Below are 26988 nucleotides of genomic sequence, written 5' to 3'. Positions count from 1 at the left end.
TAATTCAGAGTAGAGTATTTACAAATTACGACAGAGTTTTCTTTTGGAGTTTTGTTGGCCTCACCCACATTCTTTAATCTTATTGTGACCATTGCTGGGCATCAAGTTCTCAGGCTTTCAGTCAAATCTTGATTTTTCATTTGGGTAAATCTATAATATCGTCAACATTTCCAAATGATAAAATTCAAATTAAATGAAATTCATAAATCCAAGCAAAGGGCAAAGGGCATATTATGGTAATTGTAGTCTGAAGCTCAATGTCACCTGAATAGCATGTGAGGGCCTTTTACATGTAATACAGAGAGGAGACTAAAGACTAGGTCTGAAACCTGTATCTTTGTAGAGCTTCTTCGACGTCTCATTCATCTGAGTAGAAGAGAAAAGCTTAAGAAGAAAGTACAAACATGAACCGAACGGCATGGATCAAACAACTTCCACTAATGGGAGTAACAGATCCTCAGAGGCCAGGTGAATTCATCTCCGTTCTCTTCATGTTTCTCATCTTCCTCCCAATCGTGTGTTGGAGAAGAAAAATAGCTGGCCCCTTCTGTATTACAAAATTACCCTGTGCGCCTCCATTAAGAAGAAAGAGCATTCATGCCAGCTCGGCCTATGACAAATGCATTACACATTGTGAACATGGATCCCAGCTGACCATACAGCTCCACTCAGGGAGAGCTGCAGGTATCATTGGTCCAGATGCTGCCCTCAAGGTTAGTCTTACATCTTTCGTCATCCTTTGAAATAATTTATTACAATTTAGAAAAACAGTAGTACGTTAGCTCTAATTTCTCAATTTCTCTTTATATATATATATATATATATATATATATATATATATATATATATATACATATATATATATATATATATATATATATACATATATATATATATATATATATATATATATATATATATATATATATGTATATATATATATATATATATATATACATATATATATATATATATATATATATATATATATATATATATATATACAGTATTTTTCTAAAACACTGCATAGCACAGTCAGCTACGTGAATGTGAATATTTGCAGTCGCTCGCCCCCACTCGCATTGCGTCAAACGCATCATCCAGCCAGCTGACGAGGAGAATCAGAGAGGGGAAAAGGTCCTACAGGAAGAGAATGGAGGAGCAGCTGCTGCAGAATAATGCCAGGGGATTCTGGAGGGGCCTGAAGACCATCTCAGGCCACGGACAACCCAAGACCCGGACTGGAGGGGACCTGCAGTGGGCAAATGAGCTGAACCTCTTTTTCAATAGTTTCGATCAGATGCCTGCCCCCACTCAGTCTCTCCTGCTGCAGCCTCCACCTACTCCTCCTGCTATGTGTGTCACCCCCTCGCCCCTTTTCTCCACAGTCTCCAGCTCCCAGCTACACCAGACAGCCACCACTCCCTCTTGCCGAGCCTTGGCCTTCACAACATCTCAGGTGAAGAACCAGCTGAAGAAGATGAAGGCGAGGAAGGCAGCGGGTCCAGATGGCATCAGCCCCCAGCTCCTCAAATCCTGCGCAGACCAGCTGTGTGGAATTGTCCAGCACATGTTCAACCTGAGCCTGAAGCTGGGTAGAGTCCCCCAGCTGTGGAAAACATCCAGCCTGATCCCGGTGCCAAAGACCTCCCACCCGAAGGAGCTCAACAGCTTCAGACCAGTGGCGCTGACGTCTCACCTGATGAAGACCCTGGAGAGACTGGTCCTCGTCCACCCTGGTGAGCTCCTCAATGGACCCACTCCAGTTCGCATATCAGCCTGGCATCAGTGTGGATGTTGCCATCATCTACCTCCTCCACACTTCACTCTCCCACCTGGAGAAGGCGGGGAGCACTGTAAGGATCATGTTCTTTGATTTCTCCAGTGCTTTCAACACCATCCAGCCCACCCTATTGGGAGACAAGCTGGAGCGGAGCTGGAGCGTGGTGAGGTGGCCCACCACCTCACCACATGGATCCAGGACTACCTCACAAACCGACCACAGTATGTGAGGACACAGGACTGTGTGTCTGACGTGCTCCTCTGTAGCACGGGGGCCCCACAGGGAACTGTCTTGGCTCCCTTCCTGTTCACCCTCTACACCTCGGACTTCAACTACAACACCCCGACCTGTCACCTGCAGAAGTTCTCTGACGACTCTGCGATTGTCGGCCTCATCACAGGCGGAGATGATCGGGAGTACAGAAAACTTACTCAGGGTTTTGTGGACTGGTGCCAGCAGAACCGCCTCCTGATCAATGCAGGGAAATCCAAAGAAATGGTGGTGGATTTCGGTAGGCTCCATCACTCTTCACCTGCACCAGTGAATATCCGGGGAACAGATGTTGAGAAAGTCTCAATTTACAAGTACCTGGGAGTTCATCTGAACAATAAACTGGACAATTAAAGCGACTGCACTCATTCCCTCTCATGTGACGCAATAGCAGTCTCGCATGGAGACGTCTGTCTGCGGAAAAGCGATCCGTGCATGACAGAAGCACTGTCACTGCTCTTAGCCGGTGTGGCAACAGACAGCATGATTAAACAGTAAGAGCTGGAGATTACTGCGGCCGACTTAATTAAATATGTCCGGGGACCTTGTGTATCTATCCCGACCCACGATCATACGTGCATGTACAAAGAAAAATGTGTGTGTGTGTGTGTGTGTGTGTGTGTATATATATATATATATATATATATATATATATATATATATATATATATATATATATATATATATATATATATATTACTATATTACATAGGTTAAGACTAAATTGAAACATGTTATAGACATTTTGTTCTGTCTGTGTTCTGAGTGTGTTCTCATCTTTGCAGCTGAGTCATGCTTTTTTGTGTCCTGTAAACATTTCCATTTGGATTATTCCAGTGGGTCCAATACATACACAGAACCTCAATCCTTCTCTCAATTAAAATCACATTTATGGTCCATAGAGTTCAAGTGAGCTATGGAGGAGATAAATTTGTAAACACTATAATCCATTGCTCTCCACAAGCACAGCCAACCCGGTCGTGTGCCATTTTATGTGCGACTGCTCAACTGCATTGTTAATACTGTATGTGAAGAAGCCCTTCTAGGTCTCATTACTTCACATTGGCCTGGCATAGAAAATAAACTTCTTCTGCTTGTCTGCCAACAGCAAATCATTCTGGTTTTATTGAAATGTAAAGTGTTAAGACACCATTGGGACTATTACGTTTATCTTTGAATTTGTAATGCTTGTTTTAGTCCCAGGGCCTCATGCTGAGTTCACCACATCCAGTACAAGCCTTGAAACATGCACCTGACCCTTTTTTCTAGGTAAACAGGTCCTAGTCAGACAAGGATTAAACCCAGTCACAGCGAAAATTCACATTCTAATCCAGGGGCGGAGCTATGGGTGGGCCTGGGTGTGCACAGGCCAACCCAGATTGACAGGCTACCCACCCAGTGATATTCATGAAAAAATTATACTTTAAAATGTTCAGTAAATTATTATTCAATTATTTTTGAATTTGTGTTTGTTGTGTTTTTTTTATTGAATATTAAGGATGGCAATTGCGGTTGTCTAAAGCTGATCTGAACTTCATATTATTCAATTTGTCATTTTATTTGAATATACAATGTGTAGGGACAGGAGGATTGTACTCAGTGAAGAAAATATTCAGGCCCACCCTGATTTTTCCAGTGATTTCCATTTCTGTGATTGAATATAAGGTCCCATCACTGATACGCTTTCCTTTTGATATAGAAGCGCAAAATTAATAACTGAATTGTCACTATTAACACTATTTGTGTGTCTGCTGGAAATTACTACAACACATAACTAACTAAATGACAATATTCCAAGTATTACTGTGAGTATTTCGTATTGACCTTTATCAGCAGCGCCACAGCAGAATCCTTTGCTCCGGTGTCCAAGAATGACCCCTTGGCGTCTAGTTGGTCGTAGCAATTGCTCACTCAACGGTCATTTCCATTACGGCTGGTGTGATCCGTGAGCTTTATATAAGTCTTGTTTCTAACTTTGCATCTTTGCCGCGCAAACAGTGTTAAGCTCGCCTTGCTCGGCAATAATAAATTAGCACATACTGGTCGCTCCTAGTCGCCGATTCAAAGTAGGGCTGGATGTCTTTGTCCCCCGAAAATGCTCGAAAGAGCCTATATTATATATTCAGTCACTTTTCCTTAATTTTTAAAATATTGGACAAAGGGGCACAGCTACTGCACACAAGTTAGCAGTTACCAGTAGCTCAGGGCTAATAGCGTCGTGGACAACACCCCCCCAATTTCCACCAAACAATCGACGTTCGTGAATGCAACCCAGCCCAGAGTTCCTGGTGGGCCAAAGTTGGCTTACCTCGAAATCGGGACCATACAATTGCCCTGGCTAATGTAGTTTCCCTGGTAATTTTCTTGGGTGAAAACAAAAGGCGGAACCACTTTACCAGGGTAAATTGAAAGGCTCCTCAAAAGGTTCCTCCAGTGGAAAAGGGGCTCTTGTTGAAGATGTGTCACAGAGATTAAGTCAAATCAGTCTGGGAGCACTCAGAAGGTCAATTAGCACTGCTAATTTTTAAAAGGTCAGCAGTGAATGAGCAAGCATGAAGAGTCAAAGACCAACTTATGGCGATTACATGAGATGTATCAGAAGTGCAAAGATAATTCAAAGGAAGTTTCCTTTGTCATCCAGTTACAAGACAGCTAATGAGCATCTTTGACAAAATTAAAAGTTGCAAATTATTTTGTGTTCATCCATACATTTTAAAAATAGCATGCTGGCAATCACAATAAAGCTATGCATCTTTCTTCCCCTCTCCACCCCGGTTTCACCATTTTGAGATTGAGTGTGTCACATTTAAATTTGACCCAATTACTGCGTTAAAAAGGACCACAATTTCAACCCAAAAATTGGGTTATTCAGTTTTGACCCAACCTTTAGGGTTAAATGAGCACAACAAATTGGGTCAAAATAATGCAAATAATTGAGTTACTCTACTATTATGTCATGTCATGTCATCTTCCAAACCGCTTATCCTATATAGGGTCGCGGGGAGTTGCTGGAGCCTATCCCAGCCGTCAATGGGCGAAGGCAGACTACACCCCGAACTGGTCGCCAGCCAGTCGCAGGGCACACATAGACACTGTCACTGAGCGGGAATCGATCCCACGCTGCCCGCACACAACTCAGGCGTGTGTACCACTACACTATCAGCGGACATACTCTACTATTATATTGACGGATATTGACTGCATGTAAACATAGTCACTGTGGTGCTGGGGACAAAATGGCAGAAGAGGCACTGGCGCCATAAAGTTGTAGATCGCGTGGAAGTGGAGGACTTCTTGTGTGTGTGTGTGTGTATGTGTGTATGTATGTATGTATGTATGTATGTATGTATGTATGTATGTATGTATGTATGTATGTATGTATGTATGTATGTATATATATATATATATATATATATATATATATATATATATATATATATATATATATATATATATATATATATTGTTATATTGTATATTATTGTGTGCATAAGAGTATTTGGCAAACTCGAGAGAAAACAAGATCCAAAGGACTCTGGCTTTTTCGATAAAAAGCTCACTAAAAAACACTTTAATTGACATTGATCACATGCATTTGCAAGATAATGGATTTAGTTGCTTAACATTTGAGCTAAATGCCAAGGCACACTTTAGTTTACATCACTCTACAATTCTCCTAAATCCAATAAAACAGCAGTAAAGAGTTTTACCTTCCAATTCAAATAATTAATTTTCTACCAGTGTATTCACAACAGCAACATGGCCAGTGCAGGAAATCATCATGGTCAAGATATGCAACATAAACATGCAAGACTTAAATTCCACATCTCAAACAAATGCAAGAATGGAAACCCAAATCATAACCCTTGAGAACTAGATTCCGAATCAGAGTGTGAAAACACAATACATACAGCAACTAGATTCTGAATCAGAGTCAAAATAAAATGTGAAAACACAACACATACAGCAGTAGTTTGTATAGGCTTAATGTTGATGAAAGACGGGTGGTGTTCTGCAAGCTATGTCCTTTATAGACCTCTATTAGGGTATCAGTCAGCCCAGGGACGGTCTGTGGGGGTTGATATGGCAGAGGTGGATGCAATGATACATTATGTATATTGTGCTTGTACTTTATTGGTCTGTGCAACACAAAACACTTTCAAGACATGGACCCCCAAAATGGCAGCTCATTGGTTACAGAGCAGGGGATGTTCTAGGACAGTTACCATAAGTTGTAATGTAAAGGGAACTGTTGTTCATTAATTCCATCAACATTTTACGCTCACGATATTACGGGGCAAAGTGCATCCCTTTACAACTCAATACGGAATGTGTAGTTACATTTATAAATATGGGACGATTCCGTTTTTCAAGGGACAATTGGCAACCCTAGTACAGTACCATCCTTAAAAGGACAATGTGTAGAATTCAGTGCCATCTATTGGTCAACTAATAGAATGCAAAGACCTAAGATGGAAGCGCATGCATTTTGAAGCACGCATTACAGTGCCTCCGAGAGGCCACATGTCGCAAGCCTACCAACAATTTCTTCAGCAGAGGTGCAAGAAAGTTGCCATCACAAATGGCTTCTAGTATTCCCTCAAGTCATGAAGTTAGTGTATTGCATTCTTTACACATGCAGTAGGCATGATGCTTCGGAACTACGTTCGCTAAGTTTGTCTCCGTTGAGTATCCGTAGCACAAAGATGACAGCGAAACATGGCAGCCTCCTGTAGGGGAGGTAATATGTAATATAATTAGCGATTACTTCACCTCCGATTATATGAAAATAATTACGTTGATGGGATAGAGCATATTTTTTTGCATATTGTTGAAATGAATAGTGGGTTTTTAAAATGAGTGATCATTTCAAAATGAATACATTCTACACATTGTCCCTTGAAAGAAAAAGATGAGGGCCTCCAAATATGGTCCAGCATTTTGTGTGCAATTCCCATATCCCAAAAGTGGGCATTTCACCCAAACTTTTAAGGGCCATGACACAAAAACTATTTGAGATAAGAGGCTCAAATGTTGGATTCGTTCATTTTATGTCATAAGGCACAAATAGAATAAAAATCTGGAATATTTAAGGGTTGTCACTGGGGACAATAACAAAGAATTACCCCACAATTCATGTCTTCAATCTTGACAGGTTAATATCACTGATGTGTTTAGAGCTAAATGAATTACGTTTCGATGTTCCCTTCATTTTTCAGCTATTTATGTTCAACAGCCACTCAAGTATAGGTGATCTGTTGAGTTTCTCTAGATATTCAAGCAAAAGGAAAATATCCGCGCTCCATCACACAAACCCTGGAGAACTGCAGTTGTGTACCTCTTCCAAAAGCAGCAGCAAACAATCGACATACACAGCAAAAATCAATTTCTATGACCATGAATATCTACCTCAACCTCAATGAGGCACATATTCTAATGATATTATTGATTTGACATTAAATAAACAATGTTTTGGACTGTTTTTATCGCCGTATTTAAAACATTTTTTTAATCACTTTTGACCTAAAGACCATTAATAAAGCACGCTTTAGCACTGGTAAGGGCAGAGTGTTCTGCAGATGTGCTTAAAACTCATATTCACATTTGAAAATAGTTTTTAATAAAATACACAGTGGATGAGTGAGAACCTGTTGTACCAGTGCCAGCCTGTATTCACTATTCAGGTTCCCCCTTTCAAACAAATATGTACTGTATAATAGATCCGAGAATGGAAGGTATAATGAGAGGAGGGCAACAAAATGGTCTCTCTGCTTATTAATCGTCACCAGAAAAATGCAACCACAGAGTCAAAAGCAAGCTGCTGTCAAGGGTACATTACGGAGAGGATGTTTCATACGACACACCCTTATTTCAATTTCAAAAGTGACACTTGCAAAGAAGAGAAGGCAGAGGATCTATATTTTCTTTCCTTTGGTCAATATAGTGCATATACCTTTTTAGTCTCTTGGAAGAAACAGCACAGTATGCCTATACCGAGTATGAAAATGGGTAAGTGAACTACCACTGCTCTGGTAAAAGTAGAGACACAGGGCAACGTGAGGGCCAAATAGAAATCAATTAAGTGGTCAGAACTCACAAAGGTTTGGAAGAAAAGTGGTCAGCCTTTATTCAGTCCTTGCCTGGTCTTATCAACACAGAATGCACTCCAGTTTAGTGGCAGTCTCGGCGTCAAGGTGCTACATTATTACCCAGGACATTCCTTTTTGTTTTCTTATAAGCGAAAGAATTCAAAAGGCGTTTAACAGCAGAAAGCGTTTTCTGAAGCTTCACAACCTTCTCGACTTAAGTAAACTGAGCAAACTCCAAAAGGCTATAAAAAAGGCTAATGATTGCCTGCTCCTGCTGGTGTAAAAACAGAATTTAATTGCAACCCCAAATGTACAGTATGTCTAGTTAAACTGAAAAAGCTGAAGCGTTTAAGGAATAGGGCAGAAGGCAAAACTTTCATGGTGCATAAAATGATTTAACTAAAGCAGGGTTTACAAGAAAGCACAAAAATAGGTTAAACAAAAAGACTGCTGTAAAAAACACAAACTCATCCAACTGGATGATAGAGAAGGGAAGCAATCACCATGGTAACATCCTTTTCCCCAAGATGACAGAAGATGGTGCCTGATGTGAATGCAATATTGTAAGATCCCAAACGAAATTGTAAATCAAAAATGGACAACAGGCTGCAGGAGACATTCTGATAATAAAGAGCATGATAGGCACTAGCCTGTACAATTGCGGAAACTAGAGGTGGAAATCGCAGAGTCACTTGCTATACAATTTCACCATATTTTACAAGTGGTAACAATTAAGTCATGAAACAGCAAGTACGAAATCCGCTACGATGCATCAATAAAGGTTAGGTGTGTGTGTGTGTGTGGGGGGGGGGGGGGGGGGGGGACTGTGTGTGTGTGTGTATTTTTTTGCAAATATCTAGGTCACGCAATATTTCACTATCATGGTGTGGTGTGGTGGTCTATTTTAATGGATACATTCCCTGTAGCCTCAATGATATTTTCTGTCACCAGAGGATCCACCCCTACAAGCTGAAGAAGCACAAACTTAATGGAGTCCCACAGAAATCATAAGGCCTCCTTCTCTGATGAACCTCCTATGAAGAATGCAAAAATAATAAATTCCCTTGCTGTCCCAACATGGGCTGTAACACATGCAAAATTTGACAAGCCTGTGCTAAATTTTCTATGTGAAGCCAGTTAACCATTTTATGTGGTTGAGACACCATTTTTCAAAACCATGATGGAAACATTGCCACCTAATAGTCCAGTACAATGACAATGAAAGCATCTGTAGAATACAGGAAGTTGCAAAGAACATGAAGATCTTAATCATCCAAAAGTTCAGCACTGTGAGCTACTGTATGTCGCAACCACAACAGACTGGTCTGCCAGATGACATAGTTACTTAGATAACACCTGCCATTGGGTAGACCAATACACAGTCAAGAAGCGCCCCCCCCCCCCCTGCATTGGCCTGGAGGTGTATCACAAGCTCACACGTTTGATGTGCAGTACTTGCTGCACCATTATAGAGGAATCACATTCAGTACCGCATCAGGGAAAAGTGACCAGGATGACAACAGACAGTGGCTCAAACTTCCTGAAGGCCTTTCAACTATATGGTGTAGAGGAGAAAGAGGACGCTATACTATCTCCTACGCACGCGTCCGCTATCCTGCTCACTGCACTTCTGAGTGGGATTATGCATGGGCGATATCATTCTGCGCATGCATTACATTTTGACACGATCAATTACAAAATTTAATTACCGCCCGATAACGTGATAGGTTTGACAGCACTAATACATACATATATATATATATATATATATATATATATATATATATATCCATCCATTATCGATACCGCTTATCCTCACAAGAGTCGCGGGGCGTGCTGGAGCCTATCCCAGCTGTCTTCGGGCAGTAGGCAGGGGACACCCTGAATTGGTTGCCAGCCAATCGCAGGGCACACAGAGACAAACATCCGCACTCACAATCACACCTAGGGGCACGGGGAGAACATGCAAACTCCACACAGGGAGGCCGGAGCTGGGATCGAACCCACGACCTCTGAACTGTGAGGCGGACGTGCTAACCATTTGACCACCGTGCCGCCTATAAAGCTGTTAAAGGAATTAAAAGGAAGTAAAAGGAGAAGTGTTTCTATTGGCGTGAAATATTGGAATGATGTAAATATATATTGGAAAACCTGTGAATCACTTTTAGTTTTTGAAAAACATGTTCGCAAAGCTATTTTTTAAAGTTTGGATGACAATGATTTATCTGTTGCTATTTTCATTTGGTCTTTTTTGTATTTTGCATGATATGTAAATAGGTAAATGAAGCGAATATATTACTTTTGAAGGAGGAGAAAAGGCCAGGTTTAAATAAGATTTAGCTTCTGCCTGTGCCATTCAGTCACTGATATTTGACTGTTAATTATTGTATTGTGTGTATATTATGGATTGTACTGGATGATTGTTGACAGAATAAACGTTGTACTACTACTACTACAACAACTACTACTACTACTATGAGGGACACCACAACATCCACCCTGGAGTGAATTTATCAAACATGACCTCTAAATTGGGTTTAGAGGTTTTTACAGTACACTCTGGTTTCCCAATCTGGTCAAACACTGAAGCCCAGTCACTTCCCCTGTGTTTTGCCTGACGATGCGGCAGGAGGCTTGTTAGCTGCAGTTTTGCACATGCAGGGCTGCTCAATTGAGATAGAAGGCTTAGCGACTTTGACCATAGTCAAGGAGGGAGAGCGTGGCGAGAAAGCCAGTGTGGGGAGATGGAGCTGTCGTTTTTTTTTTTTTTTTTTGTCAAACTCAAAGTCACTATTTTTAAGGACATCGGGAATCATTCGTGAAGACTCGGTGCATCCTTTGACTACTTACAGTAACAGCCAATATTAGGAGCTAATAATAATGGCATAGTTAAGTAGCTTTAGCAGACTTTTTGTCATACTGGGCTACCCCAGTGAAAATGGTATGGAGATATCTGTTGTCACTGTGTGATAGTACTGCAAAAGTTAGAATTTAAATATGAAGATGCCTCCTCAGGTTGATATGTGAAATATATAGTCTTTATTTACCATTCTAAAGCATTGAAGACCATGTACTCTCTGTCTGTTGTTGTCTATCTCTCGCTCTGACCAACCCTCCTGACCCCCCCAATCTCAACACACACACACACGAGCATGTGCATGTACACTCTCATGCATGGATGCGAGGGGGTCATGTAGGGATCATGATGAGAATCCAAAGGAAAAGTGACACAATAGGGACAAAAATTGCGGTCTAATCTGAGGCAAAATGCTCGTTATCAGCTAAGTTAGTAAGATCTAAGATCAGTACTCCGTGGTGGTCAACCAGTCACCCAATTTATATGAAGATTATGCCCCAGGCTGGTCTCAAAGGGCAAACATGGGAATTCAGAGTTAATAACCCAGCTGTGTCATACTGGATGTCAACTGTTGTTTTGCTTTGGAGTGAAGGAAACCACTTTTATGACGTTAAAAAGCCTTAAGTCAGATAAATCACCAAATAAATCATGAGTAATGTCAAAGTAGATTTTATAAAAAAGTAATGGCAAGCGTCGACTGTCTGGAACACTAAAGACTGACGACAACTAGGCAGGTCTGACAGCAGGGGCGGAGCTACTTTTCCTGGCCACTCTCACACCTAAGGCAAAATTATATTTTATTTATATTAACTGCATATTTTAAGAATAAACATACACATGATCTGAATGCAAAATTTGTTAACTTGATGCTTACAGTCAATATCAATCAAATGTGTTACTTTCACACCACAGCAAGCAAACAACATGGCTGTGAAGTCATTGTTTATCATACAATCCACAGTCATGATTTCATGAAATACATATAGCGAACTTGCACACACACTCCTGATAAAAACAGGAACAAATCTGAGTTAAAATAAACACATTTAGAATTGTGAAAAATGTAGACATTTTGTGTCATTGTGCTTTTTTGAATGAAAGAGCCATTGATTGCAGTATGCAAACTGGCATCGGTCATCGGTGACAAGGGATCCCTCTGATTGGCTATTAGCTAATTAATCAATTTCTGAGATAGAAGTAAACTATGACATAGTACACAAAAGCAAACCCACAGTAACAAAAATTGCATTATCTAGTAGATTAAATTCCGCAAAATGTTGCTTTTTAATTTGCCGTGTTCCCGTTTGATTGTGAGTTTGGGGGACATTGTTCTGGATATATGTTAGGTTTTTTTTCAAGAAACCCTAACTGTGGATTGTATGATTAAGAATGGCGTGCGCATGCACAGCCAGCCCTCACTGAGGTGTTTTGTCACCCTGGCCACCCCACTTAAAGATTTCCGGCTACGCTTCTGTCTGACAGGAAGGTGACAATACATAAAAAAGTGAGATTTCATATACGTGAGTAAAGTTTCATATACATGGTATAGCATTAAATCAACCACAAAACAATAGATAAAAATCTTGCTAATCAGCTGGCTGGCATAAAGTTGCTTTACCCTGCAACAACACAAACATCAAACAAAATGGCACAAACTGACCTTTACAAAAGTCTCAGTTGCTTTTCTGTGCAAAGGAATAAGACTTGTTGAAGTTCATCATAACAAAAGGTCTTTTTAAAGTCAGTAACTTTGAGTAATTGGCCTAGATGTGTCGCCGGATGCTTGCCGCATACCATTTTGCCTTGGCATTAACAATTCATGGGCGACACAGAGATTTGTCAACTGGATCTCATCAAGCATTCAGCCCTCATTATGCAAGCAGAGCTTTAGGGAGATACCCTGTCCTCCGAAAGGTTGGCTTGCAGGTTAAACCTGGGCAACATTTCCCAGCAGGCTTCGCCATCAAGATCAAGTGTGCTACTTCCATATTTTAGGTGAGTATGTTAAACTTGCTGCATGTTTCTGATACACCCGGTAGCCTCAACATGATACCAAAGTTGGGATTTTGACCGACATTCTTTGAATAAAGTATTAAAGGATGCCTTAAATCATCTGCATAATTTTCAGGGGGACACACGGGGCACGTCGCCCGCACATTTGCAGAGAGCACATCCGGTCCCTTGCAGTTTTTTACCATTCAAAAACATTGTATTAATCAATTCAAACCTCAACATCAACAATATCGATTTTCCCCGCTCAAAACTGTGTGTAAAGCACATTTTTAAGTCTGTATTTAAATGGAAAGCGTCAAGTCTGCCACAAATTTACAATCAATGGTAATTTTACAGACACACTTCCAGGATTTCACACGCCCCATGTGTGAGCATCACCGTAATGTTTGTTGCCCCTCCTCATTCGTCATTTAAGTGAAGAGTCTTAAAAGTGTGTTTTACTCCTTTTAATGTATTCGTAGTAGAAAAGTTAACTTCTTACGCTTGTATTACATCAGATCATGTTAAAATGTTAATAAATATACAAACCAATCTCTGTAGAGTAGTTAGGTTTTTTTGAAACCAAAAACAAAATCTTTGAGATGTGAATGACAAAAAATTCCCACTAGTGACAATTTTCCTCCATTTTCTGTACAGGTATCATGGCGGGCGACATGTCACAAACATATCAGACTCAACTTAGTGGGCGTCATTCTAAGATTGTGGGCATGTTTGCACACGTATGTATGAATGTAGATAGTCTCCTCAGAAAAGTGAAAGCTGAAAAGTGAAAACTGAAGCGAGGTCTCTTCCATATGCATTTTTCCATTTTCACTTCCTGTAGGTATAATGGTCAGGAGTCACAATAATCAAGTCCAGGGGTCACTGACCTTTTTAAAGCTGAGAGCTACTTCTTGGGTACTGATTAAGGCGATGGGCTACCAGTTTGATACACTTCTGAAGTAATACATTTGTTCAAATTACTTTTAATAATGGTATTGTGAGATTTAATAAGCCGATATTAGCTCTTTAAAAATAGTCAAACGTCAGCATAATAAAAGGTTCGAATTATTTCATTTATTTATGTTACTCATTAATACATTACAACAAATATTAAAACATAGTGACACCCCTCACCCACGAAAAAAGGCAAAATTGGCTAATTTTTGCTGATTTTCCTCTGTTGTAATGTGAAAGAAATAAAGGACAAAGTGTTTTAAAATGTGTCATCTTCCACACCGCTTACCCTGTACATGGTCGCGGGGAGCTTCTGGAGCCTATCACAGCTGACTACGGGCAAAAGGCAGACTACACCCTGAATTGGTCGCCAGCCAGTCGCAGGGCACACACAGACACCGTCACTGAGTGGGAACCAATCCCACGCTGCCTGCACACAACTCAAGCGTGTGTACCACTACACAATCAGCGACTTGTTTTTAAAATGTTCTGCCTGTAATTCATTTAGTCATTGTTGTAAGCAGTACCAGAAAAAAGTGATTTCATTCATTAGAATTGATTTTTAATAAATCGTCCGATTACAAGGTTATCATGGGTTGCAATCCGATACATATCGCAATACTTAAATATTATAAAAATATATATTTAAAAAAACTGAGGCACGTGTTTCCAAAAATTTCAACTTAAGTGTCATTTGAAATTTATTCAAGTGTCACGGTTGAAACGTGCATAACCTGTTCCAGTAACTGTTCCTGATACACAGGAGTGCAATAAAGAAAAACTCCATTCACAAAGCTCAACTTTAAGGAACTCAAATGTTCCAAAAGTATGTTATAGAACGTGCAAAACATAACATAACATAAGGTATCGCTACCTGGTGCCCGTAGTGACCCTTGATCTAGTCTATAAGGTATATTTGGAGTCAAAGTATAAGGTATGTTTTTGTCAGGTGCCACATTTCCCTCGTTGCTAATCAAAGTGAGAATGTTTGTTTCTAATTATTTTGAGGTCTTTGCTTGAATGTCTTGCCTGCTAAACCAAGGTCTTCATCAGCATGCACAAATGTAGATGTGTGTCAAGATTTAGGTGAAAAGCACAGTCCCACCGGGTTGCAGTAAACAAAACAGCATCAAAAACCACCATTGTGTTTACCCCAAAATGCAGAGTGTAGCAATTCCCCAGCGATGTCCACACATCTGCGTATTTTTCGAGATGGGTGGAGTAAGAAAAGAAATGCTAGCCCAAATAGAAATAAACAAACCCGACTGGGTCAGTACATGAAGACAGTATACAGTGCCATTAAAGTATCAAAGATAAAGATCAACCAAGTAAACGTCAAATGGTTTTAAAATGGGTTTTTAATTTTATTTTAAGGGATAAAAACATTCAACGCTACCTGGTCATGTGTGAACAAGTAATCAAGCCTTTTCTATAACTGGCAGCAAGTCTTTCACATCTCGAAGGAGATATTTTGATCTTCCTTGCCGAATTGCTTTAACTCACCAACTTTGGGGGGTGTTCAAGCTTGAACGACCTTTTTAAGGTCATTTCGCAGCATTTCAATCAGATTCATGTATGGAATTCAACGAGGCCACTCCAAAACCTTCATTTGTCTTAAGCCATTCAGAAGTTGGCTTGCTGGTATTGTGGATCGTTGTCCTGCCGCAGAGCTAGAGCGCAATTCAGCTTGAGGTCACAAACTGATGGCCGAATAATCTCCTTCAGGAGTTTCTGATCAAGAGCAGAATTCCTGGTTCCATCAATCACAGCAAGTCATCCAGGTCCTATATTTGCAGAGCATCCGCAGACCATCACACTACCGCAACCATGTTTGAAGTGTGATGTAGGTGCGATGCACCTTTTCTGAAATCCTGTGTTACATTGTTGTTACACCCAAAGTTGTGGCAATCATTCAGATGTTTCTTTTGTTTTTTTTCTTCCAAAAGCAAGGTGTTATTTTTGGCCCGCCTTTGGGATTTGCCTTTAACTCTGCCATGGATGTCATTTTTCCCCAGTCTCTTCCTAATTGTTGAGTCATGAACACTGACCTTAACATAGCTGAGTGAGGCCTGCAGTTCTTTATATGTTGTCCTGGGTTCCTTTGTGACCTCCTCAATGAGTCGTCGCTGTACTCTTAGGGTGGTCTTTGTAGGGCAGCTGTTCACCACTGTTCCATGTTTTCCATTTGTGGATAATGGCTATCACCGTGGTTCACTGGAGTCCTAAAGCTTTAGGAACGTTTTTTTAACCCTTGCGGACTAGCAGATATGAATGCTATTTTGTTCATGTAAAGCGAGTTGTTACAGCTGTAGCTGTGTTATAAAAAAGTATTGTATTGTATTGTATTGTATAATCCGTACTTGAATTTCTTTGGATCGTGGCATTTTGTTGCAGCTTTTCAAGATCTTTTGGCAGACTTCATTTTTTTTCAGAGAGCTTCTATTTAAGTGATTTTTTCATTGAACAGGCCTGGAGTTAATCAGACTTGTGTGTAGTCAGTGAAAATTGGCAAATGACAATTTTTGGGAGATGAGCTACAGTTAATTTTTGATTTAAGACGACGGGCAAGTACTTTTTTACACAGGGTAGCTGTTGATAGTCCCCCATTAATAAATAAATTCACCATTTAAAAACTGCATTTTATGTTTACTTGTGTTATCTTTATCTGATGTTTACATTTGTTTGATTATCTTAAACATTAAAGTGGGCAAACCATGCAAAAAAAGTATCAGTTATATGACAGAGAACCAGCACAAATGTGTGCCATTTTAAGCATCTTTCTCACATGCAACATGGCGCCCCCACACTTAACCCGAGAGACCGACTTCAGTGTTGTCACCTCTCACAATCATACCTTCACGCCTGAGAAACACCGGGGAAGGAGTTCTATGATTAGCGACCATCTTTACCACCTCTGGAAAGAGGAACATTCTCCTCCATGGGGTTTTTCATGTGGGTGCAATCAAAGGAAATTTTGACTCCAGATGGTTGCCACAATGCACAAGTCTAGATGTAATGTAGGTGCAGGAAGGGACTGTAACAACAATTCCTCCAACTTGAGGAAAATTCACATTTCTATCAAACATTGTGCAACCCTTATCTTGCTTGTGTTTCTACAGTACGTTGTGTAGATTAGTGAGTTTTGTCAGTTACGTAAATACAGTAGCGTGACACCAAAGCAACATAAACAAGTGTAAACGAGTAAGACGCCTGGTTGACTAAAACCCCGCCTCTCCCCATGTGGCTGTGGCACCCCTTTCATGACGTCGTCCTAAAGCCGGTTGCTGCGTGCAGAGTCGCTGCCCATCGATGAACAGTAATGAACAGTTGTTATCGCGAGGCAGGCTAGTTATAACAGGCGCGTGGTGGGATGGAAGCGCACCTGATGGCGACACTCACAGTGTGTTGGGTTCTGTCGTAACATTTCACATGGTGAGCCTGCCCTAAGCCGCCATCCCCGAGACGGGAGCCACAACCGTCCGGCAAGCGGGGAAGCGGCGATGCTGCACTCTGGTGGCTGGAGAACTCTCATTCAAGTGAATGGCACTCATTGTGTGAAAGGAACCACTTCACCCCAACTTTGTGTTTTGCTGGTGGCTGCTCTGAGAAAGTGGGCGGGTGTTTCGTCTTGTGACGTAGAAGAGTGAGGACACAGTTGATTTTTTTTGGATTGGCAGAGCTGTTGCTCAAGCCAACACAACACAATCCATACATAAGGATTTTTCGAATCTTAAAAAAATTATCTATCCGTCAGACCCCACACGTAAAGATAAAAAAAATCAGGCATTTAACGGTTTTGGTCGAATTGTGTGTGGGGTGCTCAGACACAGAGCCCCACATACAAAGATTTTCTTTCACCAGTCAAGAATCCAGTCCTCCGAGTGAGCGCTCTCGCATGACCACACGGAACTTCACAGACACGAAGACGACCAGGCACTTCCGGGTATGCGCCGATGGTTGCTGATGACAGTGGCAGTGTTGGCAAGAAAATACTTGCTTTGGAAAATATTTTCTTGCTGTCTGGGGAACTCACGTTTATTAAAAAAAAAAACTAAAAAACAACAAGAAACAAGATCGGGTAGCCTACCTACAGAGCCTCTTGGGGACATGGAAGAGAAACCAACTTTGAATCCCCTTGCAATGTTTTCATTCATTCGCCGATTTACGTTCTCTTGCAATTGATGCGCAGTAGCACCGTTTTTTTGTTGTTTTTTTTTTTGCAATTGAATGCATTTGTTTTAAGTGAGCACTTTTTGTACTTCTTGGTCAGTTTGGCTACTGTATCTTCTAATGTGCGGCTTTTTTGACAAATGGCAAATCGTTGGAGACAGAAGGAGTCATGGAGGAGGAATTTGAAGAATTATTGAGGTCAAGAAGTGTCCCTCGCGTGGAATTTACCCATATGAAAAGAGAACGCTCCATTTTTGTTGCTCTGGTTAGCCGAAAGATGACCCAGAAAGTCAGAAAGTTTAGTTGTTGTTTTTTTCCCCCCTTCAATCCATGTCACCTTGGGGGCTCTTACCTACCACCCGAAGATGGCTGGGATAGTTTGCCTCCAGCACTCCCGCGAGCCGAGTGAGAGCGGACAAGCGGTTCAGAAAATGTATGGATGAACATCGGGCTGGATATTACTTTTTTTTATTTTTTTATTTACCGACACGTCCTCATTCGGCAGTAAGACATAAGATCGTCTGGCGTTTGACTTCATAAGTCGGAATTGGGAAGGGGCAAAATTGGAACAAAATAGCCCTATGGTCTTCATGTGCATTTTAGGGAGGAGGAATAAACAGAAATGCACAGAGGTAGGTGCATGGAGGAAAACACCACTTTGGGGTGTTTTGGTGAGGAATTAGCCGAGCTGGGCATCGCCTAACCTTCACGACGTTCCTGTCTGCATATTCAGCCTTCCTGTCATCCCAGTCCATCCCTCGTCTGTGACAGCGTTGGTGACAGCCAATCGGCGTTGAGAATTTAAAGTACACGTCACACGCACGGCTCAGATTCAGAAAACAGGTCAGCCGTGATTGGTCGTTGTGAGCAGTTGTGATGTCATTTTCAGTCGACAGAAGACAAAATGGCCGCCCCCTGAAATGGCTAAAAACGAGTGCATTTTGCTGCTTAATTCATATTCCACAAACTCAAAATTAATCAGAATGCAGTGTTTCAACTAGTGGGCCTGCTGGGAACATATTCTTGAAAAAAACATGTTGGGTTGACTTCCACTTTAAGTGACGTTAAGCTTTTTTACATTAGCACTTAATTGATAGCAGTGTTACCTGCACACATGGTAGGCTTGCATCTACCCGTCAAGGAGAAAGAACGCAGAACCCTGATAAGTAGTATGCATCATAAACCACACATTGCAACTTGTAATGCTTGGTGTCTTACCCCCAATGTCCGGCCGAAGTGTCCTGTCATATTCCTTGAGTAGATTGTTCAAAATCAACGTGGCATCCTCCTGGTGCGACCTGGGCACCAGCATTTGATTGACAGTGGCATCGTGGAGATCTTCATCGTCGTCACCGTGTGGCATCAGATTTGGACTGGAACACAACACGAAAGATTGTAAACACAATGGGCAAGTGTATGCTGCACGCTGCTTATGTCCCTTAAACTCAGCACCTTGTAAATGACACGCTTGTCGTTTGTGCGCAGCTTCTGTCGGTGTTTTTGGTTTGGAGGAGAGAATGCATTCATTCATTCCAATTTGCATGAATCAACTTTTTTCAAGGTGCAGAGAAGCGTTGCGCTGGTGACAAAATGCTATAAGAATCCGACTCACCGAGCACCGTGGATCAACAGAAGTAACAAAAGGATCACCCCCAACTTGATTGTCATTTTCACCACAGGAGAACAAGTCCAGTTTTATTTGTTTGTCTCCTGCTAAATGGAGATCCCCGCCGGTGCGCCACTCATAGGAAAAAAAGTAGTCACTCCGATGGGTGTGTGGCCATCAATTTGAGCGCTCAACTTCCTCATCCGCCCACGCACTTTCCCCCGCTGGTCGTGAGCGCCCGACCACAGCTGGGCTCGCGGTCCTCTCTTGCGAAGGGGGCGCGGTGTGTGCGCGCGTGTGTGTGGGGAGGGGGGGGGGGGTTGACGGGGGGGGGGCTCTCCTCCTCAGACATCGATCGACGATCCGTCAAGCGGGGTGGCGAGGGGGGTCGTTGGATTCAGATATACTTGCTCCAGCTGCGCCCTCCTCCCCCGTCTGTAAGGAGACGAGCATCTTGCGTGACTCATACGCCATACACGCTAACGCGCACGACGCACGCGCTCACGCACGCGCCTAATTTGTGATTTCAATTACATTCTATCAGTACGAAAAGAAAGGTAACGGACGTGTTGTGTATGTGATGCATTTTATGTCAGGAATGTTTTTTTTTCTTCCCAAACGTAATTAGCTAATTACCCAAAGTGGCATGTTATATTAAGTGGACCGTTATAAGAGCCCATTATGCTGCAAGCGTGTGAATTAATTTTGTACACACAGCGCAAGCCTCGCGAGCCTCTTGGATGGTGAGTGATAAATGACTATCTTTTGAAGCCATATCAGTGCCGTTGTCTATGCCACACAGCCCAAACTACTGCATGTACATAACACTGTCCACAAGCCTGCAGCTAGTAGACATTGTTGCAGCCAGTTTAGAGGCTTTACTGCCCTCTAGAGGACAAACATGCCATTTGAAAAAATAGCCCTCAACATAACTCAAATGACACTTCATTGCAAATAAGAAGCCACGAAAGTAACCTCTCCTTTAGTAGAAAAACAATAAAACAGCGAGGACACTCGCGCGTCAAACGTATTAAAGAAGCTCCACTTTAATGCCACTTGCAGTTCAAAAACGCAACAACATGCTTCTTCCCTTCCAAAATGAGCAGAAAAAGTTATATACTGACTATCGGTGCTTTGTTGTTCAACAACTAGACTGATGAAGATAATTTTTCTGGAGCAGTAGATATTGTGCAGACGACAATAATAAAATAATATTGGAGCATCTCATAAATGATGTAATTTATAAGATCGCAAATACTGATTTAAAAAAAAAGTTAATGAAAAAGGTGGTGATGCAACACACAAGTTTTATACTCAACACAACAAAACTGTGCTATAATTCATGTTTCCAACATTTTATTATTTTTAATGAATTTAAATCAACACCACCGTACATGAACAAAAACAAAACACAAATTAGGCAACAACAATTGATTTGCTTCAAAATTTGAATGCTGTTTTGGTTCAAGATGAGCTCATGTGATGGTCACGGTTGCTATGGCAGCACTGTACAATTGTCCTCCACTGCCAATAGCCAGCTTTGCAAGGACATGCAGCTGTGTGAACACTAAAGTGTCCAATTCATACCTACCTGTACACTTTCTTGTATGAACTGACCAAAACTAATGCTTACCCTATTCATATATGATACTAATCCACAGTGTTGCCACATTTACTTTGAAAAAGTAATTTTGATACTTTATTACTTGATATATAAAGTAACTTTGCTCATTGTTTGGTTTTGAAAGTAGATTACAAGTTAATTTTTGCTCAGCTTCATCTGGATATTACTATTGATTCGATTTATTGTTCCTATCAATCTACATCTTGTTTACATCTTTTATTCATTTTTATGTATTTCATTTCCACCCATTTTGACAAGGAAAAGGGAAAAACACTTGTATTTTTTTAATCTGTAATTAAAAAAAAACACTGTCTTTGTTTTACTATGCTAGTTTATTGTACTTACAGTAACATACTGTACTGTAACTGATGTAGCTTCCACCTAGTTGACTATCTCCGTGTGACATTTTGCTCTTTTAAAGGGCATAAGCATTGCTGGTCAACCAAGTCTGGATCACTCATCTGTGAATTGACTTTCACTCGCTACTTTAGCTATCCAAGCTCAAATTTAATTTAGCACACACATGGGAAATTTGTACAAAACACATCATCCACAACTGTCGAGTCACCTAGTGAATGTGGGCTAAAGCCGTGAATTTTTGGAATCCATTAAAATTGGAATGGCGAGAATCTGGTGAAAACGGTGGAAATAAAAGCACGCCAAAAAAGTGCGAGGAATAAAAGAGAATAAAAAGGAAGGTGAATGGTGTGGAACAGGGGTCACCAACTCCGGTCCTCGAGGGCACCTGTCCTGCAGGTTTTCAATCTCTCCCAGCTGTAACACACCTGTTAAAATGATCAGGATCGTTATCAGGCTTCTCAAGAGCTTGCTGATGAGCTGATCATTTGAATCTGCTGTGTTACAGCAGGGAGAGATTGAAAAAACCTGCAGGACAGGTGCCCTCGAGGATCGGAGTTGGTGACCCCTGGTGTAGAATAACATATGTGTGAAGGCCTTGGCTTATCAACAAATAAGGTCCAAGTGATTTGAGTAAAAATGCAATGTAGTACAGAAGTTTCCCAGCGGTATGCTGTATACAATTAAATCCAAGGCATCAACAATATGATGCTCAGTTGCAAATACCTCAAATGAATATTACGTAGAAATCTTTGTCAAGTAAGAGCAACGGTGTGCTCCTGTGCTTTTAAGATATGATTGGCATATACGTTGTGTTCTTTGTTGTCTTCTAAGGAGCACGTCATGCGAACCGCAGCAGGATGGATGAGCAAGAAGAACAGCACCGAACAGTTCACAGTGCCATCAAGCAGCACTTTAGGCCATCAAAAACAGGACAGGAGTCCCACAGCCATCAAGGGTACTTGAAATTTCATTTCAAGCATTTATTTTTCCCTTTAGGATGGACTTAAGTCAAAAAATGTGTTTGAATGTTCAGAAATAAGACTAGGGCGAGGCAACAACTCCCTTTATCACCGGTTCCCTGTTGAGATATGTGGCCCAGTAGACAAGGTTGAAGGTTCCAAAAAGAACAGGAAACACTATCCGGGCCATTTTATCGATCTTGCTGACACTGTTGTAGGTTTTCTTGGGGTCCACCATCTTGACATCAGAGGCTCGCAGCTGCACAGATGTTGTATTAGAGATGGTGGAGACGGAGATATCCTTGGTGAGGTTCGGCGTGTAGTTGACGGATGCTGAGCAAACGTTGTTGGACTTTTTCGACAGCACCATGGGGTCTCGTTTCTGCAGCGTGACAGATAACAAAAGCTTTATGATGCACTAAAGATGCTAGTTTCTCCACAGCAACATTCTGTAATTGTCCCAGTGGACAAGCAAGCAGGGGTGTTGAGTTACAAATACAACATCCACTATTTTAGTGCAGATGCACACATGCATGATAAACAGGTTTGCGTGTATATATTTTTGCTAAATTGAAAAGTTAGCAGCCTTCATGCAATTTGGAAAGTCAGTACTAACTTCCAAAAGGCTAACGCAAATAAGATAATCTGTGCAATTGCTGGTGTGGAAGGTACAGAAATATCCACCCATCCATTATCTATACCACTTATCCTCACAGGGTCGCGGGGCGTGCTGGAGCCTATCCCAGCCGAATTGGTTGGCAGCCAATCGCAGACTAGTGGGTCTACATAGAACTTATTCTTGAAAGAACATTTTGGGGTTGACTTTCCCTTTAAAGCACATCAGGATAGTACTCAGATTGATCCATCCATCCATTATCGATACCGCTTATCCTCACAAGGGTCGCGGGGCGTGCTGGAGCCTATCCCAGCTGTCTTTGGGCAGTAGGCGGGGGACACCCTGAATTGGGTGCCAGCCAATCGCAGGGCACACAGAGACAAACATCCGCACTCGAAATCACACCTAGGGGCAATTTAGAGAGTCCAATCAACTTACCATGCATGTTTTTTGGAATGTGGGAGGAAACCGGAGAACCTGGAGAAAACCCACGCCGGCACGGGGAGAACATGCAAACTCCACACAGGGAGGCCTGAGCCGGGTTCGAACCCACAACCTCTGAACTGTGAGGCGGACGTGCTAACCAGTCGACCACCGTGCCGCCGGTACAGAAATAATGGTGCTTAAAAATGATGATTGGCAGACCTTGTGGTTCTGAATGAATGGCCAGCATTGGGCCACCATCAAAATGAAGACACTGATTGTGCCAAGAGCTGTACCTTTGGGTGCTGTGCTTCCAGAGCTTTCTTGCCATCCCATGCCCAACTCCTCTTGGTGAAGTAGTTCACTGTGGCAAATTCGATGAGGGCCGAGAAGACAAACGCGTAACAGACGGCAATAAACCAGTCCATTGCTGTAGCGTAGGCCACTTTTGGCAGGGAATTTCTGGCGCTGATGCTGAGGGTTGTCATTGTCAGCACTGTGGTCACCCCTGCAAACAAAAGTGTCCTGCTTAAATTGTGACGTTGCAAGGTGCCTAGAGTGGAGGTTTTCAAAAGTCTCAGTCGTTATTCGTCTCTCTGGTGTGAGCAGCTTTCACTCACCAAAAACTGTCCGTGCAGGAACAGATTCTCTATTTAGCCAAAATGACACCTGGGACAGGATTACAGTCATGAAACATGGCATATACGTCTGGATGACAAAATATCCAATCTTCCTTTTCAGGTAGAAGTGAGCCATCATCACTGTATACTGACCTGTGGGGAAATAAACAAAATAAAAACATGAGATAACATAAAAATCGGAGCCTCCAAACATACCGTGGCTAACACTATGGAGTTGAATGCACACAATAATCACTGACGAAACAGACAGAAACACTGAGAAAACAAAACCAACAAAAACCCAAATTAACACAGACCAAACACTGTACCCCTCCACAAGGGATGGCTCCCAGACATCCCAAAAACATAAACAACAACAACAACAACAACAAAAATCCGAAAAGACAGGGTGGGCAGAAGGGAGGCAGCCTGCCAATCAGAGGTCGACAGTGGTCACCCTGGAGGACAGACTGGCGCCAATTGCAGCAGCAGCGCTCACGCCGCCGGAACAGGACCATAAAGCGGTCGCAGGGCGTGAGCCGCCGGACTGGGAATGGAGGGCGGCCGTTGCAGTGGCGCCGCCAGGACGGGAATGGAGGGTAGCTGCAGAGAAGGTGTTGGAGGGTGGCTGAAGTTGTCGAGGAACCACCGGAAGACCGCATCAATGGCCGAGGAGCCGCCGTAAAGAACGGAGGATGGCCGCTGCGGTGGCGCTGCCGAAAGGGGAACGGAGGAACGGCCACTGCGCTGGCGCCGCCATAGCGTGGTCAGAGGGCAGCTGCAGAGAAGTAGTCAGAGGGTGGTGGTAGCGGTAGAGGAGTCTTTGGTTGGCGGATTCAGCTGCTGAGGGGAATGTAAGGGGAGCGGCGGTAGTGGTCGAGGAGTCTTTGGAGGGCCGATTCATCTGTCGAGGAGTCGTCGAAGGACTGCAGCGGACAGAGATCCGGCTCGGACGGGGACTGCAGCCGACGAGAATACGGCTCGGACTGGGACTGCGGCCGACGAGAATGCGGCTCGGACAGGGACTGCGGCCGACGAGAAACCGGCTCGGACGGGGACTGCTGCCGATGAGAATCCGGCACGGGCACGGAGGGCAGCAACTGGGGACATGGGCCTCCTGGGTACCTTTGTGGTTGGGTCATTCTGTCACGCTCGGGTCACGGGAAGTGCCGTAGAGCAGTGTTTTTCAAACTTTTTTGAGTCAAGGCACATTTATTTCATTGAAAAAATCCTGTGGCACACCACTAGCTGAAATTGTGAGAAAAAAAAAGCTTAACAATATAAGTGTTATATTGTTTGTATAAGCATTTTTTAACATTGAAGAATGACGTTATATTACAACATTTTGACTAGGAATTAAATAAACACAAAGTAAAAAGTATTTTATAATGTTTCATGTTGATACTTAGTGTGAAACATGGGCCTGCTACCTGCTACCTGCTGCTGCTGCTACCTACTGGTATGGAAGAGTACTACAATGTAGTAAAGACATGATTACGCTGCCAGGCGCTAGACCGCACAGGCACACAAATTAGATAATTTCCCACAGCACACCAGACAATGTCACACCAGTGTGCCGCAGCACAGAGTTCCAAAAAACACTGGCGTAGAGGACCAAAGAGCATCAGCGTGACAGAGTAGGAGGATTCAGGTGAGTTTTTTGTGCTGTGACAGAGACCAGAGTAGTGGGGCAGGACTTGACCGGGGTAGCGTGGCAGGACTTGAATGGGGTTGTGTGGCAGGACTTGACCGGGGTAGTGAAGATCGGCGTGAGCAGGGAAGCAGGGCTCAGCATGAGCGGGGAAATTTAGCTTGATGTGAACGAGACAAAAATACTTCACTCCACTAAGGCAAAGACAGACAGGGACGGTGTAGGCATAGGACATGACACGACAAGGACTGAACAAAGCAGGAACTTAAATACAAGCATACTGACGAGACAATGAGAAACACCTGGACAAGACACACGAGGGGGAGCTGATTGGCTAACACCAGGGAGTGGAATGCACACAATAATCACTGACGAAACAGACACAGAAACACTGAGAACACAAAACCCCCAAAAAAAACAAATCAACACAGACCAAACAAGCCAGGCACCTTGCTCACAATTTACATACTTTGATCTAAAGTGGGTTTTAAACATGCAATACACTAGTCTCCCAGCCACACATTGAGCCTGTGCAGTCTTTAAATTTGAAGTCCAGTTAGAAATACATACCGGTAATCCTTTTCTGATTCTTACAAACTAGGGCTAATTGTACTCTTGTCACAAATCTCTATTCAATGATATGCTCCATTTTGACATACAGTATTTACAAAATACATACTGTATTTTGACATACAGGTTTTTTTTTTTTTTTAATAACATAGCTACATCATGTAACTTGTTACGATCTCAGGTTTTGGACAGGTGTGACAGTGGTTTGGTCACCATGTGGTGTGCGCATGTCCCACGGTGCTTCAAGGAATGCTCAGGGAGTTTGCGTGAATGCTCGGACAAATGGAAAAATAGAGGCAACATTGCCTGGAACTCAATAAACATGCAACAAACATACTGTGTTGGACATATCCTTTCAAATCAAAGAGCGTTTTTCTTTGACAGAAAATGCATGCGGGAATGTTGGAGAGTTGTGACCACAAGCATGGAATGTCATCTCAT

At 42.2% G+C, this 26988-nt stretch overlaps 2 protein-coding genes across 2 annotated transcripts in view; both read right to left on the bottom strand.

The window, feature by feature from the left end:
- Window positions 1-20174, bottom strand: part of LOC147153401 (gamma-aminobutyric acid receptor subunit gamma-3-like) — a 64708-nt gene extending 44534 nt beyond the window's left edge. Inside the window, exons 1-2 of the mRNA XM_086029274.1 lie at window positions 19731-20174; window positions 19337-19491 (exon numbers count right to left, since the gene is read on the bottom strand). Of these exons, the coding sequence (XP_085885400.1) occupies window positions 19337-19491; window positions 19731-19786 (211 nt within the window). The 5' untranslated portion in view covers window positions 19787-20174. The remainder of the gene's footprint in view (window positions 1-19336; window positions 19492-19730) is intronic.
- Window positions 20175-22280: 2106 nt separating this feature from the next.
- LOC147153400 (gamma-aminobutyric acid receptor subunit alpha-5-like) overlaps window positions 22281-26988 on the bottom strand; it is a 28460-nt gene continuing 23752 nt past the window's right edge. The window contains exons 8-10 of the mRNA XM_086029257.1: window positions 24327-24479; window positions 24003-24214; window positions 22281-23049 (exon numbers count right to left, since the gene is read on the bottom strand). Of these exons, the coding sequence (XP_085885383.1) occupies window positions 22750-23049; window positions 24003-24214; window positions 24327-24479 (665 nt within the window). The 3' untranslated portion in view covers window positions 22281-22749. The remainder of the gene's footprint in view (window positions 23050-24002; window positions 24215-24326; window positions 24480-26988) is intronic.

This window comes from Filicampus tigris, chromosome 1, assembly GCF_054856515.1.
Source record: "Filicampus tigris isolate MCC_2025a chromosome 1, RoL_Ftig_1.0, whole genome shotgun sequence".
In the NCBI taxonomy this organism is placed as follows: Eukaryota; Metazoa; Chordata; class Actinopteri; order Syngnathiformes; family Syngnathidae; genus Filicampus; species Filicampus tigris.
This window is presented reverse-complemented; position numbering and strand designations above follow the sequence as displayed.